General features: G+C 36.1%; 1 protein-coding gene across 1 annotated transcript in view; it reads left to right on the top strand.

Moving 5' to 3' along the window:
- The window catches only part of LOC135195520 (single-stranded DNA-binding protein 3-like), a 226,354-nt gene that overhangs the window by 109,159 nt on the left and 97,859 nt on the right, over nucleotides 1–19,336 (top strand). The window contains 1 exon segment of the mRNA XM_064221758.1: nucleotides 15,132–15,167. Within this exon segment, the coding sequence (XP_064077828.1) occupies nucleotides 15,132–15,167 (36 nt within the window).

Below are 19,336 nucleotides of genomic sequence, written 5' to 3'. Positions count from 1 at the left end.
ATATATATATATATATATATATATAGATATATATATATATATATATATATATATATATTATATAGTACAGTGTAGCAATTTTTTCTTAAGTACGAGAAGCAGACCTCGTTAATTAATATTGAACGTCACTGAAACAGCAATCCTTCTTAAGAGTCGCCAGATTATTTTTTCTATTGATATCAGTATGATTTATGATTCACCCATGAATCACTCAAACCTGTTTTTTTTCTCCCTCATCATCATCTGCGCTGACAGACTAACTATAATACTGTCAAAAAGACAAGTTTATAATATATTATATATATATATATATATATATATATATTATATATATATATATATATATATATATATATACTGAAGTCCAATTCTTTACAGTAATTAAACTTAATTACGAGGAAATCCCTCTATAAGGATTCCCTGGATACTTGTAAACATTGGAAACCGAAGTCCACTTCAATAGTAATAATACTTAATTACGAGATCATTTCTCATACATATTTTCCCTAGGTAGTTGTTGATATATTTTATGACAAGTAAATCATATCGACGGATATATGTCGACATGCGCCATGCTTAGGTAAACATTCGGGGAAAAGCCCACGAGAATTTCCAGAACTTTTCCAGAGGCTGATCTGACACTATGCCTCTCGCGCGGGTGCGCTCATCCATTTCTTGGTACCCTTGGCCGCAGGCTAGTCTGATTCTTTTATTTTCACCCGTTGGACCTCGGAGAGAGAGAGAGAGAGAGAGAGAGAGAGAGAGAGAGAGAGAGAGAGAGAGAGAGCTTACTTTGCCTGTGAATGACTTGACATGAAGACTTTTCCGTCATTTACGTTTCGTAGGTTCGAAATAACTCACTTTCCCCTTATATAACATCTTTAAGTATTATATAACATATTGAAGTAATTATCCGTGAAGCTGAATTGCTATTTTTTTAAGGCATTGCACAAAGACAGTGGCGCAATGACAGAAGAGACAATCGAAAATGGAAGCGGTACTTTGTGGTTTTTGAAGGCGGAATATTTAATTTCAGACGAATATTTCGGGAAGGTAAATGCTGGAAGGAGGAGAGCTGGAAGGAACGTTTGGTAAGGCGATAGGAGTTGGCAGGCTGCCCTTTCTTTGCCTGGAAAAGAGAAACAGGGGCACCTTTTTTTTTTTCCCTCCCTTGACCTTCCTCCTTCCTGGAAAAAGGGGAGAGGAACCCTCTCTCCTTGCAGCATGGGGAGATCTTAGATGGAGAGTGACCTTTCTCGTGCCTGGAAAAGGGAAAGTAGTGCCTTTTGACGCGTACTTTCTTTCCCTTGCCTGGAAAGGGAAATGATGGCCCTCGTTTTCCCATGTCGGGAAGGAAGGCCCTTTTTTCCCTTTTTTTCCTTTTGTCCTTTGATTTCTTGTGTTTGAGAGGGAAAAATGAGAGCCTTTTTCATGATTTTTATTAAAAGCTTTGACTAGGCATGTTATATATATTTTAGAACATTAAGCCTTGACCAGGCATGTTATATATATTTTAGAACATTAAGCCTTGACCAGGCATGTTATATATTTGAGAACATTTACCGCTGTCCAGAGAATAGGACATGTAGACCAAGTGGCGTATCTGGGAACTCAGGTCTAGTTCTTACAGTTTCCCTTTCATGGGAAGAGCAAGTAAGTCTTGCAATGTATGGTGAAGACTTATAAAAGAAATTAAAAGGAATATATTGTTATTCTCGTGTTCATACATAAGTGTTATTGTGGAACTGTGTCATTGTTATCGTTACAATACGTGTACCTAACCACCTTATGTTTCGTGTTATTTTATAATGATTCGGATTATGGTTCTTATTTTATAATGAGTCATAATCGCATTAGCCCTATTGTTAGCTTCATTATGTTGCCTATGAAATGCCTATCAAAATATATATCATAAAAACACGAGGCCTTAATATAATAATATCAGTAATACTAATGGTGATAATAGTGGAACCGTTCATGAGTCTCTCTCTCTCTCTCTCTCTCTCTCTCTCTCTCTCTCTCTCTCTCTCTCTCTCTCTCTCTCTCTCTCATGTTCTTGCTGTAAGGTATAGAAGCAGATCGAATGTAGTCATTTTTTATCCATGTTTGGGCGTACAAATATTTTCGTACTTGGTATACATTGCATATATTGGACTTTATATATATTATATATATATATATATATATATATATATATATATATATATATATATATATATATATATATATATATAGATGAAGGAAGGCCAATTTCAGTCAGTGATTACCTTTGCTAACTTTCCCACTATTATTATTATTGTACTGCATCAGATATTGATTTACATTCATATTACGAACTGGGAACTGAAGTGTAACAGAGATGATGTACTATTTCGTCCGATGTGTACAGGTAACTGTAATTATCAGCACACCTGTTGATCTTGCTAACAGCGTACTAACAGCTTAGACGGAGTTTCAGATCGGAATATCGAAGTTGTGTAACAGATACGATATTTTCATGGGTTATTTTTAGGGGTTTAGAAGGAATTGGATACTTCTGGTCGTAGTCGTGTAACAGATATGGTATTTTCAGGGGTTCACGAAGGCCTTGGGTATTCATGGTCGTCGTCGTGGTAACCAGAATAAGTTTTTTTTCATGGGCTTCGGAATAAGGGCCCTTGGATTTTAATTCTGGTCGTAGTTGTGTAACGGATACGGTATTTTCAGGGGTTCACGAAGGCCTTGGCTAATTCTGATCGTTAGTTGTTTTATAGATACGGTATTTTTAGAGGTTTACGAAAGCCTTGGCTAATTCTAGTCGTAGTTGTGTAATGGGTACGGTTTTTTCAGTGGTATACGAAGGCCCTGGATAATTCTTGTCGTAGTTGTGTAGTGGATACGGTATTTTGAGGGATTCACGAAGGCCTTGGCTAATTCTTGTCGTATTTGTGTAGTGGATACGGTATTTTGAGGGATTCACGAAGAAGGTGGGTAATTCTGGTAGTTGTGTATCAGATACGGTATTTTCAGGGGTTCACGAAATACCTGGGTAATTCCGTCCGATCTGGTAATTCCGGGCGATCTGTGCATGCAAATTGTGTTACCAGTGTACCCACGGTTTTTTTTTTTTTTTTTTTTTTTTTACGATGGCTGAATATAGTTTCGTGCTTTTCTTAGAACTAAGTTTTTTATGTTGGGTTTCTCAAGCGTTAGGCATTTCCTCGTTGTAGTTGAGAAGTATCAATAGAAGAGAATGTGATGTAGATTTATGCTGACTTTTTCATGGGAAGAAAAGTGATTCTCTCTCTCATCCTCCCTCTTCTTCCAGTCTCTCTCATCTCTCTTCTCGTTCTCTCTTCTCTCTCGTCGTCCTTCGTCTCCCCCCGCTCTCTCTCGTCTCATTTCTCTCTTCCAAAGTATAAGATATGAAATTTATTTTGTACTTATTGGAAGAGTAGTAGAAGTTAACCTCTCTCTCTCGATCTCCGTCCTCCTCCCTCTCTCTTCGCCGTCCATTCCGCCCTCGGTACGCTTCCTCGCATCACTCCTTTCGTCCCCACCTCCTCTCCGTCCCCCTCCTTGGTCGTCACCGTCCTCTCTCTCTCTCTCTCTCTCTCTCTCTCTCAGTAGAAGATATGAAGATTTGTACTTATTTGAAGAGTAGAGAAGTTAACCTCTCTCTCTCTCTCTCTCGCTCCTCTCTCGTCTCCTCTCTCTCTTCTCTCAGTCTTCTTCTCTCTCTCTCTACTCAGTAGGAAGAATATGAAGATTTGTACTTATTTGACGAGTAAAAAAAAGTTAACTCTCTCTCTCTCTCTCATGAAGAAGACGTTTAGTGTGTAATAATTGAGTTATTCCAAAACTTTTTAACTGAAAAAGCATATTAACTTTCAATTGAAATCATTAGGCAAAATTTACATGCTTAGTCGTACTTACTCGATTGAACTGAGAAAGGTACATATTTGTAACATATGCAGGTATTATTGTACAATTACTGCTAAAGCAAGTGTAATATGAGATTGAATATATCCTACTGCTACTGCTACTTCTATGACGACCAGGCAGCCACTACTGTCACATGCCTCCCGAATCCCGATGGAGCCACTCAATCTCCGATTGACGCTGTTGTCAAAAGGGGCGTTTCCTTCCAAGAGGCGTGAGACTCCGGCAGCTGTTGCTGTGAGGTCATGCAACGCTTGGCATCCTTTTGTGTGTGTGTGCGTGAGTGCGTGCGCGTTTATGTGTATGTGTGTGCGTTTATGTTCCCGTTGAAGGGAAATCGCAACCTCTGTCGAATCGGTAATGGGAAATAGTCTAATTTTTTATGGCTGTATTATTATTATTATTATTATTATTATTATTATTATTATTATTATTATTATTATTATTGGTAATACGTACCTTTCACATGGAATAGAGAGAGACAGCGGGTGAAGTATGAGTCCCCCACCTTTTTTTATATATATTTTTATTTTTTGTTGTATGAAACTTTAAATAGATTTATCTCTCGCATCAAAGTTTACCAACTCATATTGGTTCTTGATGGATTAAAAACGATTTATCGGGATATCTTTTGTGAAAAAGGTTGTATTGTACAGCTTATGGGATAGCGGTTTCCTATCTTATTGATTTTTATTTTGTCACATTTTAACTGTATTGCGTGTTTTTTTTTTTTTTGTATAGGGCAGTGACTTATAATTGTGTTCCCGTGATAACAGATTTTTGGGGAAATAAACTTTACCGATTTTATATGCCATTATTGATTTTTATTTTGTCACATTTTAACTGTATTGCGTTTTTTTTTTTTTTTTATTGTATTGTATAAGGGCAGTGACGTATAATTGTGTTTACAGTGACAGATGTTTTGGGGAAATAACTTACCGTATTTTTATGGCAATATTTTGTGTAAATTGTTTCTTTTGTTATTTATTTATATATTATTTTCTGTGAATGCCAACGGCACTAGGAGCCGATTCAGTTTCTCTGTTCAGGAACTAAAGAGAACGAAACTAAAGGAAGACGGAAGCGGTTGAATTCAAGAACTATAGTTCTGGCGAAATAGAAAAGAACAGGAATTAAGTGCAATTCGTTAAGAGAAGAACAATTAGAAAATAAGGAATTCATTTGAGAGAGATAGGGAGAGAAATGAAAGAAAATAGTCACTTCGTTTAGTTATCTAGACATCTGCAATCTTGTATGTGATGTTTTTTTTTTTTTTTTTTTTTTTTTGGGGGGGGGGGTGAAAACCTTATGAAAAGTTAACGTCAGGAGGTGTATCTTTGCGAACAGCCTAAGAAACCCCCTCCCCCCCTCAAGACACTGGTGTACGTTATAATAACTTTGACCTAGGAGATCTTCATTACCATTTGAATACTATAGGCACTCTTCTCCTCCCCTCCCCTCTGGCATCCCCACCTAACGAAGAAATGAATTATGGCCTCTCTCTCTCTCTCTCTCTCTCTCTCTCTCTCTCTCTCTCTCTCTCTCTCTCCATATATTTTTCTTCCCGCCGGAGTCGGGCATCGGGCATTCTTGCATTCACGTTTTATTTGTTGTCGTGTTGCATTTTCTGGCGTTTCATAGATAACCTTAACCGGATCTTGCGAGAAAACCTGTTAGCAACCCTCTCTCTCTCTCTCTCAATACTCTCTCTCTCTCTCTCATCTCTCTCTCTCTCCTAACCCGTGGGCCTTCCTGCAGGTGGCTGAGGTCGGGGGTGAAAGGTCATTGACTGACGAAGGCTGAGAAACGCTGCTGTTTGGAGGGGCTCCTACCACTTTTCTCCCCCCCCCTCCCTTTTCCCACCCCCTACCCATCCCCCTCCCCTCTCTTACACTTCAGGATGGGGAATATGCTTAGCCGTGTCGAGCTCTCCCACAGTTCCTGCTGTGTGTGTGTGTGTGTGTGTGTGTGTGTGTGTGTGTGTGTGTGTGTCAGGTTTGGCGTAGTGATTTTGTCTGTTGCTGTGCTATGATATTATCATCGAATTTACATAGGTTGATTTAAGTAGATTTTCCACTAACGTTTCACATGTAGACTTTCAAATAAAAGTTTCATATTTAGACTTTCAGATTAAAGTTTCATATTTAGACTTTCTGATTAAAGTTTCATATGTAGAATTTCAAATTAAAGTTTCATATTTAGACTTTCAGATTAAAGTTTCATATTTAGACTTTCTGATTAAAGTTTCATATGTAGAATTTCAAATTCAAAGTTTCATATGTAGACTTTCAGATTAAAGTTTCATATTTATACTTTCAGATTAAAGTTTCATATGTAGACTTTCAATTCAAGTTTTGTATGTAGATTTTCTAATGAAAATGTTATATGTAGACACTTAATTGAAGTTATTTTTAATACTTTCAGTTAATGTAATATATATAAGTACTTGCAATCAAAGTTTTATGTGCATACTTTCAATTTAAAGTTTTATGTGTAACCTTTTAAGAATTATAGTTCTATATATAAACTTACAACTAAATTTGGCATATGTAGACTTTCAGGTAATGTATTTTGAGTACTTACAATTAAGTCTTTATATAAACTTTCACATAAAGTTTTACAAGTAAATCTTCACATAAAGACTTGCCAACATCACGTGGCGTCTTATCAGTTGACCTTTGGTTAAGACTTAGATCTGGCCTTTGCCACCTTGTGAATAATATTTTATTTTCTCTCGTATTTTGTCTTTGGAGCATTTTTTTTTTTTTTTTTTTGAATCATGGACGGGTCAAAGATATGTCTAAAGAAGCATTCTTGGCTTCCTTAGCATCTTTATTATTATTATTATTATTATTATTATTATTATTATTATTATTATTATTATTATAAAAACATCTCAAAAGCTTGAAAAACTGAAGTGATGAAAAAAATACACTCGCATATATATATAATATATATATATATATATATATATATATATATATATATATATATATATATATATATATATATATATATATATATATATATATATATATTATAGTAAAGCAGTTGGTCGGGATTTCAGTTTACTGTTTTTCAGAGTTACTCTGAAGTTTTTATTAGCTACTCGCGTATTTCGCAGATCCTAATTTTTTACATTTTTATACTGCGAGGCCATTTACCCTTGTGAGTTTTTTTTTTGTATTTTTGGGCTGGGGGGGGGGGGGGGGGGGGGGTGAGGGGTGGGGGGGGGGGGGGGGGGGGCGGGGGGGGGGGGGGGGGGGGGGGGGGGGGGGGGGGGGGGGGGGGTTGAGGAGAAGCTGTACTTTTTATTTCAAGTATTCTCCGAGTCGCGTTTTATTGGTATATTTAGTTTTGAATGTGTACCTTTTTATACTGAAATTATTTTTTTCTTTTTATTTAATGCTTTTTGTTTCTGCTCTTTCTAAAGATTTTTTTATCAGTTAATTAAGTTAAAACGTTGGTAAAAGTATGTATGCTTATCTGTATTTTGCCGATTCGCATTTTATTGGTCATTTAAATTTTGACTGTTTAACTTTTTTTTCTTTTGTTTTGTTATTTTTCCTGTATCAAATTTAATGCTTTTTGTTCGTGCTATGCCTGAAGATTTTGTCTTTTCAATTAAATTAAGGTAGAATGTTGGTAAAAGCATGTACTATTGAGTGTGTGTATTTTATTTAATTTTTTTTGTCGTGATCATGTTTAACTTTTTTCTCTTTTTATTACTGAAATTATTATTATTTTTCCTGTGTCAATTTTAATGCTTTTTGTTCTTGCTATTTCTAAAGATTTAGAAGAGTTAGAACGTTGGTGAAAGCATGTAGTATGCGTTTTTTTTATTTTTATATATATAGATGTCGTGTTCTTTGACTTTTCCATTATATTCATATATTTATTTTGCTGCTTAGGGATACCTTTCCCCAGCACCCTGCATTCAACGCTCCTTTGTCTGTTTCCCTTTGTGTGCGAGTACGTACAGAATGCGGCTGCTTATTGCTAAATATAGCTGTCCATGATAACTCTGTATTTCAGGACTCTCCGTTTCCGTACTTGTCTAGTTATCCGTAATAAGACAGCTCCTTCGTGCGCCTCGCTATTCTTGGTTATCCGCTTCTCTCTCAGTATTCGATTATCGCTCCTTTTCCCCCAGAGAGAGAGAGAGAGAGAGAGAGAGAGAGAGAGAGAGAGAGAGAGAGAGAGAGAGAGAGTGTCCTGGGAGCTTCCGCCTGGCTAAAGCGAACATATCGACCTACTTTTTCGCTTTTTGAAAAACGGAAAAAAACAAATGGGGAGAAAGACGAAATGCAGCAGCACGCTTGTGAAAATATTCCCCGGAGAGAGAGAGAGAGAGAGAGAGAGAGAGAGAGAGAGAGAGAGAGAGAGAGAGAGAGAGTCACGTGTACGTTATTGTTAGTTCTCGTTCCCGATATGCGAGGATAAATTAACCATTTTATTTATGGTTTAATTCTTCGCTGATGCTCTCTCTCTCTCTCTCTCTCTCTCTCTCTCTCTCTCTCTCTCTCTCTCTCTCTCTACAGGATTTTATAAGCTTATGTGTTAGCGCATGTATGTTGGGTATGTATGAATTAATAAATGCATACATACAGTATGTAACGTATTTATTTTACGTACTGGAATCAGTCCTATAAATTATTAGCGGTTTTTTATGACCATCGGTAAGTCAAACGTAACCATCATGATTTACGCAAATCATTTATCTTATAAATTATTTACTATTCTTTCCCTTAATATAATCATAGGTAAGCAAACGCGCTGAATGACCTCATTGGTCCCGATGCCTAGCCTTTGGCATAAATCAGGGGTGGAGAGACAAAATTTTGGACTCCGGGAACTACTCTAAAAAATGAAACTTTATTTTTTTTTTAAAGATCTACCATACTGCATAATCACATATTATTACGGGGGAAAATTTTTCAAACAGCGCCGTTGTACGATATAGCATGAGCATAATTGCTCGCATATATATATATATATATATATATATATATATATATATATATATATATATATAATATATATATATATATGCGTTTGGTTTTGTTTGTTTATATAGGTTTATGGGCGAACGGCGATCGACCACACAAGTGGCCACGATCGACTGTTTGGCCACCTCTGGCCTAAATTCTATATTCAGTTCAGTCACAAGTCACGATTCAAGAAAGGCCATTTGTATACGTCGGCGCTCTCTCAGAAACGAAGGCACTTGTCGTGTACTTGTCCCTCCGATGTCTCAGGACCTTCGTCTTCGACTTCTATACGTAGAAGTCGGTTGTAACGGAGACCAGTCTTCTTCTCCTCTCACATATATATAGAGTAGAGTCTTGGGAAACCTGATCGTGTGGGTAACCCCAAGAAGGGCTTTTCCACGGCTTCAGTAGGATGCCCCCCTTCGTCAGGATTGGTTTAGGTTTTTATTTTACTATTTTGTACTTATGACAGGTTGACTCAGTATAATTTATACTATTATCCCATACGGGTGTGAAGAAGGCTGACTCAATATTGAGTCATGGCCGCAAAGGTTGACCCTGGACAGCTAGCAATTTAAGATATGGCAAGACAAAATTTTTTGCAGAGCAGACCTGTATAGGACGTTTGTGTGAAAAAGAGAAAACGTCTTTGCTAAAGTTGCTACATTTTTTAACCTCAGGCCAAATACTTTACATTGAAAATATGCTAAAAGAACATTCTTGTTTACTGTTGATTCCGCCGTGCACAGTGCCTTCAAATTGCTAGGGAAGTCAGACTTACATAATGAGTTAGTATTATTTTTTTTTTCTCTTACGGTGTATAAGGAACGATTTTAACTGAAAACTATCCTCACACTTTCTGAAAGTAACATTGCTCTTGTCTCTAGTACTATGTTTCCTCTCCTTAATATATGAAGTTTTGTTTTCTTGCAACTATTCACGTTCATGGGAATGCTTTTTGGTGATCGTTTTGCTTTTGAGTCATCCTTTTTAATACTCCTCAGTTACTGCCTATTGAGAAATTGCTAGAGATGTCACGTCATTAAGGAGATGAAATGGTGTTGCCATTTTCCTTAATAGGACTTTTTGGGAATCTTGTACCTTTGCAACTTTTTTTTTTTTTTTCTGTAAAAGAAAACGATTTAAGGGCTTTTTCTTTCCGTCTGCACTTTTTCTGTCCGCTCAAAGATCTTAAAAACTACAGAGGCTAGAAGGCTACAAATTGGTATGTTGATCATTCACCCTCCATTCATCAAACATACCAAATTGCAGCCCTCTAGCCTCAGTAGGTTTTATTTAATTCAAGGTTAAAGTTAACCATGGTCGTGCGTCTGGCACCGACGTATGTGCAAGCAACACATCCCACTACTGGGCCGGAACTAGAAGTTTCGTGTCCTGCCACTGAGAATTTTATGGGCCGTGGCTGAGTGTCATGCACGCTGTACAGAATTTTGGATTGCGCCGAAGAAACTGGCGTATATTCACTTGTTTTTGTAGTGATTAACGTTCCAAACATTTCTCTCGTTGAGTCATATATTTTAACAATAATGACCAATCCCTCAGTCGGACCTGATTGGAGGAAAATATGTAGGGTTTTTGAGAAAAGGTACCATCATTTTTATTGTTATAAGCGTACTGTCTGAAATGTCAGTAATATGCTTCGCTGCATAATATCGAAATTCGAAAAAAAAAAGTTATGGCGTTGGAAACGCGAGTTGTAGTTTTGGCAAATTATTTTTATAGAGTAAAGGATTGATTTTTTTTTTAATTCTCTTCCCGTTGAGTAATCAGATCTAAGATACAAGTAGTCAGCAAAACTTACGTTGTAGCATAGTGTTACTCACGTAATATGGATAAGCGTTAACTATTGTATGATAGATATTATTATTATTATTATTATTATTATTATTATTATTATTATTATTATTATTTATTAAAAAAGGAAGGTTTTCGCAGCAGAAACTGACTGCAAGTTATTGCCATTTACTGTGTTAATTCGTTGTCTCATACGCATGTTTATTTTTTATTGTTATCATTAATACCAGTAGTAGTAGTATTCGTAGCAGCGTTATCATTATCAGTAATAGTAGTATTTGTAGTTGTAGTATCAGTAATGTAAATATTAGGGTCCATTCTGTTCAATAGCTACTGTTTCGGCAAACACTCATTAGTCGGCCGAAAGTAGAAATAATATATATTTTTTTATGACATCGTTACAAAGAAGTCCCCTTTGTAATCAACATATGTAATGAAAAAGCATTTTCGAGGGTAATCAGTATTTCAGAATTGTTTTTTTTTTTAATTTACTGATCATGTCCAGGTAATTGCCTTTTTAATGTTGTCACTATCCCGTCCATTAGAGTATCTGGGACGAGTTTTTTTTTTTTTTTTTTTTTTTTTTTTTTTTTTTTTGTATCAAATGATTGCGTTAAATTGTGATCAGTCAATCATTGCGTCATCGATCTACGGCCACTGCGGTGTTTGTTTGTTTGTTTGTTGTTTGTTGTTGATGATAATGACTACTCTTCGGAGTGTGCATTAAGTATTTGTTACTCAGTTTTATTTTTGTAAGCGTTTTTTTTTTACTCTTCCAGTTCAGTTGAGGAAATGGTCGTGAATTTATAACAATTTATAACTGTAGAATAGAGTAGAATATAATTTAGGCCAAAGGCCAAGCGCGGCAACCTATGAGGTCATTCAGCGCTGAAACGGAAATTGACTGGAAAAAAGATTTAAAAGTTGAAAAAGGAGGAAAACCTCAAAGCAATTGCACTATGAATCAATTGTTAGGAGAGGTTGGAAATCAAGAAGGAAGTTATGAACGGAGGTACAGTAAAAGGAATGAAAGGAGTTGTAGCTTAGCGGCCGAAGAGACACTGTAGAGAACCTTAAGTAATAATGCCTACAGTTCACCTCATGAGGTGCATTGATGGCACTACCCCATTACGGGGTCAGAACTGTTTATATAGATTTTGAAATATCTATCATTATTGCCAAGCGCCACAGTGGCGTGGTCGGTATGGTGTTGGCGCACCAGCACCACCTCGGTGGCCCGCGAGTTTGATTCTCGGGCATTCCATTGAGGTGTGAGAGATGTGTATTTCTGGTGATAGAAGTTCACTCTCGACGTGGTTCGGAAGTCACGTAAAACCGTTGGTCCCGTTGCTGAATAACCACTGGTTCCATGCAACGTAAAAGCACCATACAAACAAAACAAAAAATCATTATTGCCATCTGTCAAATGACAGTACACACTCAAGAATAACACCTGGCTTAATGTGATTGTAAACAAGCTGATGTATTACACAGTTTTATTCTTATAAAAGTGTTGCATCGCTTTTACAGATACATTGAGAAAATGGTCGAGATTGTATATATGGTTTTATAGATATTTTTTTTATATTACAATCAGTTAAATGACATTTCACTCATTAAAATAACTTGGCTTAATTCGATTTGAAACGAGCCGATATATTACAGTTTTATTATTATAATTGTTGCATTGACTACTGTTATATTGAAAAATGGCCGTCATTTCATTATTGTTTGTGTAATTTTTTTTTTTTTAATAATATTACCGTCTTTGAAATAACGTTTCACTTGTAAATCACGCGGCTTAATTCGTTTGTGTAAACAAGCAGATTGCTCAGAAATGTTCTCCCAAATACATTATAAATACATTAACCACCCAGATGCCAGTTATTCCCCGCGAGAAGACAAACGTCCAGCAGCAAAACGTTGACGTGACGTCGCATACCATGCGATGCAAACGTTCCTGATTGCACTGAAGCATGTGTTAATGGAAGAGTTAGTGCAGCGTGGGATGGGCAGTGTGCTGCATATGGTGGTATTTGGGATGACGGTGACGGGGTAGGGAGACGTTTTTGCACGAACGTATTTCGAAACGTTACTGGATAAGTTTGTGTGTGTGTGTGTATGAGAGAGAGAGAGAGAGAGAGAGAGAGCGTTCGTACGTAGACGTGTGCATCTGGTGCCTTTCCATGAGAGAGAGAGAGAGAGAGAGAGAGAGAGAGAGAGATGAGAGGAGAGAGAGAGAGAGAGAGAACGTTGCTTGGTGGATCACGTGGTGGGCGATGGTTGCCATGACGACCGTTGCCGGCTGGGCTGCCAGATAGCGCAATTTCTCCTCTGCGAGATGACTTGGAGAAAAAAGAAAAGGAACGAAAAGATGAGAGAGAGGGAGGGCGGAAGGGTGGGGATTGGGGGGGGGTTGGGGGGGGGGGGGAGAGAGTGGAGACAAGAAGGGGGGAGGAAAAATTGTGGAGAGTTCGATTTTTTTTCGAGGAAAGAGACCTGTTGGTGGTTACAGCCGACTGTAGGTAATGTTTATCGAATGCTGGATTCGCACATGAGCGCTCGCTCGCACACACACACACACACACACACACACACACACACACACACACAGACCTGCTTTTGAATCCCGGATAGATCATCCTTAAATTAGGCTCTATGAAGGGTAGTCGGGGTTTGCAGATTGCGTTGGGTGCTTTTCTAGAAGAGACAGTGATTATAATTATCATTGACCCGAGAACTATTTTATTTAATATATATTGTAAGAAACTGAGGAATGAGGATGATAAGAGATTGAAACTTTGATTATTATTTATTATTAGTTATTTTCATTATTATTATTAATTATTATTATTAGTTTTAAGGTATAAAGTTTTTAAGGTTAGAGGTGCAAAAACTAATACCTCCTGGTTACCAGCGTTAGACGTTTTCAGTTGCGAAGTAAATGATCTTGAAGAATTTAGACACCATTATGTATGTGTATGTATATGTATATACGTATTTATATATATATATATATATATATATATTATATATCTATATATATATGTAAATGTATATGTAATGGCTTTCCCTCTTGCTTTAGACTTTGTTTAGTTTACATGAATTGAATTAAAAATAAAAGGCTTTATCAATCAACAAATTCCGTTAAAATGAAAAACGGGATTTCTCATAGATTATGTGTAGGATTTACATGCAGTAGTACTCTTTGTGAATAATTAATGTATGAAAGGGTTGTACCATATATGTATATCTTTAGATACTTTACCATGTCTGTATGAATATGAAGTGTCTTAAAGAAAACTGGAAGTTGTAGAGTAATTAAATACCCAAGTATGGTATATATACGTGTTTTTATTTTGATTTATTTTTTTTAGTGGACCAATTTTATTATGGTATATTTTTATGTGTAACGTCATAATAATGTGTCGAATTGCAATTTCATGTTATATGACATTTCTAGTCCTCTTTTCAGAAGAAGATCTTTTTGGTATCAATATATGAAGGCCACTAGGATATTAGGCCAGATGACAGACAGAAGGGCAGGTGTATAATACAACCTTTTCTTTTATTTTGCATTCACCATTATCCTTCCTTCTACGGTGGTCCTTCCACCATAACTAACTATCCATGCAAACTACCTATTTATGCAGTGGGTGACACCCACTTTCGAGATAGTATGGACTAGTGAAAGTCCAGTCACTATTATTTGGGCAGAAGACCGGCTTGGACCGTATTTTTTTTATTTTTCTCTCTAATGTTAACATCTGATTTGTTTGTTTTGATTATGATGTGTTCTTTTCCTTTGTATTTTTCAGTTTTCCGGATTATTTCTGCTATTATTATGATTCTGTCCTAAATATTTGTTTGCTTTGCTTTATTTAATGTTTTGTTTACTTAATGTTTTACACACATGCATATATATATTTATATATGTATTATATATGTGTGTGTATATGTGTGTATATATATATATATATATATATATATATATATGTATATATATATATATTGTATCCCAGATTATTGTTATATTAATTCTGTCCCAAATGTTTGCTTTACTATTGTATTTATTGCTTATTTACTTAATATTTTACACATACACACACACCACACATATATATATATATATATATATATATATATATATATATATATATATATATATATATAATCCGGATCTTGTTCTTATTATTTTATCCTAAATATCTTCTTTGCTTTCCTATTCATTGCTTTATTTACTTAATATTTTTTTTATACACAATCTTCATGTACTATTATATAGTTTATAACTGCAACAGCTGTAAAGTTCACATGTCAAATAACTAAATATAACCGTGCATGCAATGCAATTTGATGTAATGATGAAATGTATTTCATGGTGTATTCTCCCCTCTTTACCAGGTAAGTAAATTGCAGACTTGCGATAATTTGTTGTTGGTAAGTACATGTCTTACACCTATGGCAAATTGTATCATCCCTTTTCAACAGGTGTTTTACGCCAAGGTTACATATGATTACTAATATATATATATATATATATATATATATATATATATATATATATATATATATCGAGTATAAAAGGCCCATTAAAACACTGGTTTAAACTTAAGATCTGTATTTCGGTGGACCAATTCCACCCGAATCAAGAAGTTAGTCCACCGAAATAATAGTCCTTAGCTTTAAACCAGAGTGTTTTAATGGGATCTTTTTATACTCGAGACGTATCCTGTTTTAACAGAAGAATTAATTAATAATATATGTGTATATATATATATATAATTAATAAAATTTAGTATAATTATATGTATATATATATATATATATATAATTATAAATGTATATATATATATAAGATATATATATATAAATATATATATGTATATATATATATATATATTTATATATATATTAATTACTATAATATATATATATATATATATGTGTATATATATATATATATATATATATATATATATGACTGGTAAGAATTCCATTTCATAAGGGGAGCCCTTAAAAACGCCAAAATATAGAAAGTAAAGTACTTACGATATCATCTCAGAGACTGCCGTCTCTCTCTTCTGGTAGATAAAGACTCCCTTCTAAGCCCGGATAAAGTGGTAGGGTTGGTGTTAGGAAGGTCATTCGTCCATAAAAATCTGCCAAAACTAATGGAAGAGCCGTTCAGTGATTGGTTAGGACCGCCTTGGGAAGTTTATCTCAAAACAGCGACCCCGACTTGGGATTTTGCTGAAGGGAATTAAGATTATGAAGTACGTCGAACTGTTGTATTGTGTTCGTGGTGAGGATTAGAGGTTCTGCTGATGAGCTGCCTAGATACGTCTGTTAAGTTGATATGCTGGTGAAAACGGTTAATGCATAATTAATATATATATGTATGTATGTATATATATATATATATATATATATATATATATATATATAATACACACACACAGATATAGCCCATACCCAGTTTTTTCTTTTATGGGGGGGGTGGGGTTTCCCCAAAACTGGACCTTTTCTTCTTTAAATGCAATTGCATAGATAGATATATATCGTATTCCTTATAATCACTCTTGTTGTTTTCCTACTACTAAAGAATGATGTTAAAGTTTAATGAATATATATATATATATATATATATATATATATATATATATATATATATTATATATATATATATATATATATATATATATATATATAAAGACTTGCCCCCCCAAAAAAAAATTATTATTACTTTTGTAAGTACAGTTCAATCGAATGGACAGTCACAGAAAATACGGACTTCCAGAAATTTTTTTTGGGGGGTCGTATGATCCTCCTCTTCCTCCTCCCCCCCACCCCCCCCTCCCCCCCATTCTCATCACCCTCTCGGTACAGGCCTGGTCTGCAGTAGTAGAAAGCGCAGGGCGTAATGGAAATTGTGAGAAAGTATCGGACCAAATATGACGTGCAGTGTTGTCGTACGTAATCGTTCGTTGCATATTTATTTTCATACCAGAAGAACATTTTGAAATGCAGTTGAGGATGCAATTCAAATTGTTGTTCTTCTGTAGTTCAAATTGTTGCTATTCTGCAATTCATACCAGAAGAGCAACAATTTGAATTGCAGGTGAGGATGCAATTCAATGGTCGTTCTTCTGCAGTTCATACCAGAAGAACAACAATTTGAATTGCAGAACAACAATAATTTGAATTACATCCTGATCTGCAATTGAGTTTGTTGTTCTTCTGCAATTCATACCGGAAGAACAACAATTTGAATTGCATCCACATCTGCAATTCAAATTGTTGTTCTGCAATTCATACCAGAAGAACAACAATTCGAATTGCAGATGAGATGTAGCGGAGTCGACGTCAGTCTCACGAAGCACTGTTCTTTCCCAGAGCGGCGGCAGCAGCGGTGCTTTCAAATCCCCCCACCTGGCACACTGTGTCACGAGGTCAGGTCACGTTCTCACCCCTCCTCCTCTGAAGTCTCTCTCTCTCTCTCTCTCTCTCTCTCTCTCTCTCTCTCTCTCTCTCTCTCTCTCTTTTCGGCGTATGTGAAAGGGGCTTCAATGCTCAATTGGGGCTAATTGCCTGCAGTGCACCTCACGTGGTGTAATGTATAGGCATTGCTCGAAGGTCTTTGATGCGTCCCTTCTGTCCCTAGCTGCAACCTCTTTCAATTATTTTACTGTACCTCCGTTTATGTTCTCTCTTCCATCCGACTTTTCACCCTCTCTAACAATTGTTCTTAGTGTAATTGCGAGGTTTTCCTCCTGTTACACCTTTCAGACCTTGTTACTCTCAATTTCCATTTCAGCTCTGAGTGACCTAATAGGTCCCAGCGCTTGGCGTTTGGCCTAAATATATTATAATTCTATTCTATTTATGTATCTGCAATCTGGTTTTCTCACCTGGTGTGTGAGCGTGAAGGAATCTGGAAAAGGAGCCCTGTCTAATCCCTAAGGATTTTGTAAAGCCGTCCTTCGACAACTAACTTTTAAAAGGAAATGAAAGAAAGGCGGAGGAACAGAAGAGCTGTAGTAGTTTGCTTCCTAAAATACAGAAGACTATAGGAATTGAAGAATAGCACGGATTTACCTCGATAGGTTTTCTATCTTTAGTAGTAAAACGCCTCGGTGACGTGGTCGGTATGGTGTTGGTGTACCACCTCGGTGGGCCGCGAGTTCGATTCTCGGCCATTCCATTGAAGTGTGTGAAATGTGCATTTCTGGTGATAGAAGTTCACTCTCGACGTGGTTCGGAAGTCACGTAAAGCCGTTGGTCCCGTTGCTGAATAACCACTGGTTCCATGCAACGTAAAAACATCATACAAACAAACAAACAAACAAATGTATCTTTAGTAAGCATATTCATTTAAATATGACCACGTTTGATAAAGTTTTTTAAGTTATTTTTTTTTTATTTTTTTTTTTCAAACTTCTCTCTCTAAGCGCACGTTTTAGATGGCTGTCGAGTCCTTGGCGTTGTTTCCGAAGAAGGCATTTATAGTGAAATGTCCCATGTGTTCGTTGCCTTGTCGTCAGTGTATACCGTTATCCATATAAATAGTTCGCAATCCTTTTATTGAAAGCCTTTGCAGTAGGCCATCAGCCATAGGCGTGAAGGAAAGAATGACGTTGGTTCTTTTGTCGTTTATCTGTTTGTAATAAATTATGTATATTCATATTCAGTCTTGTTGCTAGTCTTGTCTCAGTAGACGGCGTCAGTAACCCTGGTAGTTGTGACGCCAGATAACTCACAATCAATCAATCAAATCGTCTCAGCAGACTCGTAGCTGTTTAATTGATAGTACTCTGCTTTCCTGTCATCGAGTTGATGCTGCTGCTCTTAATGCATTAAAATAACCCCTTTTAATTGAAGTTACGATGATTCTTATCTTTGCATTCGTTTTGATTTCCATTGTACTTTTCCTGTTCTGTGCAGTTTCAGTTGCGAAGTTGCTTTCGTTCGAACACAGTCATATTGCTGTTTTATATTTTCTTGTAGAGTTGCTCCTTTAATTAAGTTCCTTGCAGTTCTTCAAATTCTTATTTAAATTTTTTTTCTTTCCTGTAGCAGGTTTTCCAGTCTGTTTTCCAGTCCGTTTTCCAGTCTCTTTTCCAGTCCGTTTTCCAGTCTCTTTTCCCTTCGCAAGATGCATCACGATTTTGCCTAATTTCTTCTTATGCTGCTTCATTAGCGAATTTTTGTCAGGTGGTCGTTTTATGTTTGTCGTCGTCGATTTTTTTTTCTCTTTTGGTTTTATGCTTAGCTCTTTTCATCCATCAATTTTAACGTTCGTTGTGTTTTCTGTAGCTTTTAATTACAGTTCAGTTTCATGCCGTCTAGTGCTTTTATTTACCCCATAAAATTAGTATCTTTTGAAATGGTTTTGGATGTTTGTGCTTTATTGAAATGAGTATGCTGCTGCTGCTACTACTACTACTACTACTACTACTACTACTACTACTTAGTAATATAGCTCGTGGAGTCTTCCAAAAATCACAATAATCCCTATTATGTCTGAAAAACCTAGTTACGGTATACGGAGGACATCCGGAATCTCTTAGACACACATTCTCATGCACCAGGGGTTACACGCACGTGCT

This window comes from Macrobrachium nipponense, chromosome 16 (assembly GCF_015104395.2).
Source record: "Macrobrachium nipponense isolate FS-2020 chromosome 16, ASM1510439v2, whole genome shotgun sequence".
NCBI classification, from domain to species: Eukaryota; Metazoa; Arthropoda; class Malacostraca; order Decapoda; family Palaemonidae; genus Macrobrachium; species Macrobrachium nipponense.
The sequence above is the reverse complement of the archived record's forward strand: the minus strand, read 5'-3'. Positions and strand labels throughout refer to the sequence as shown.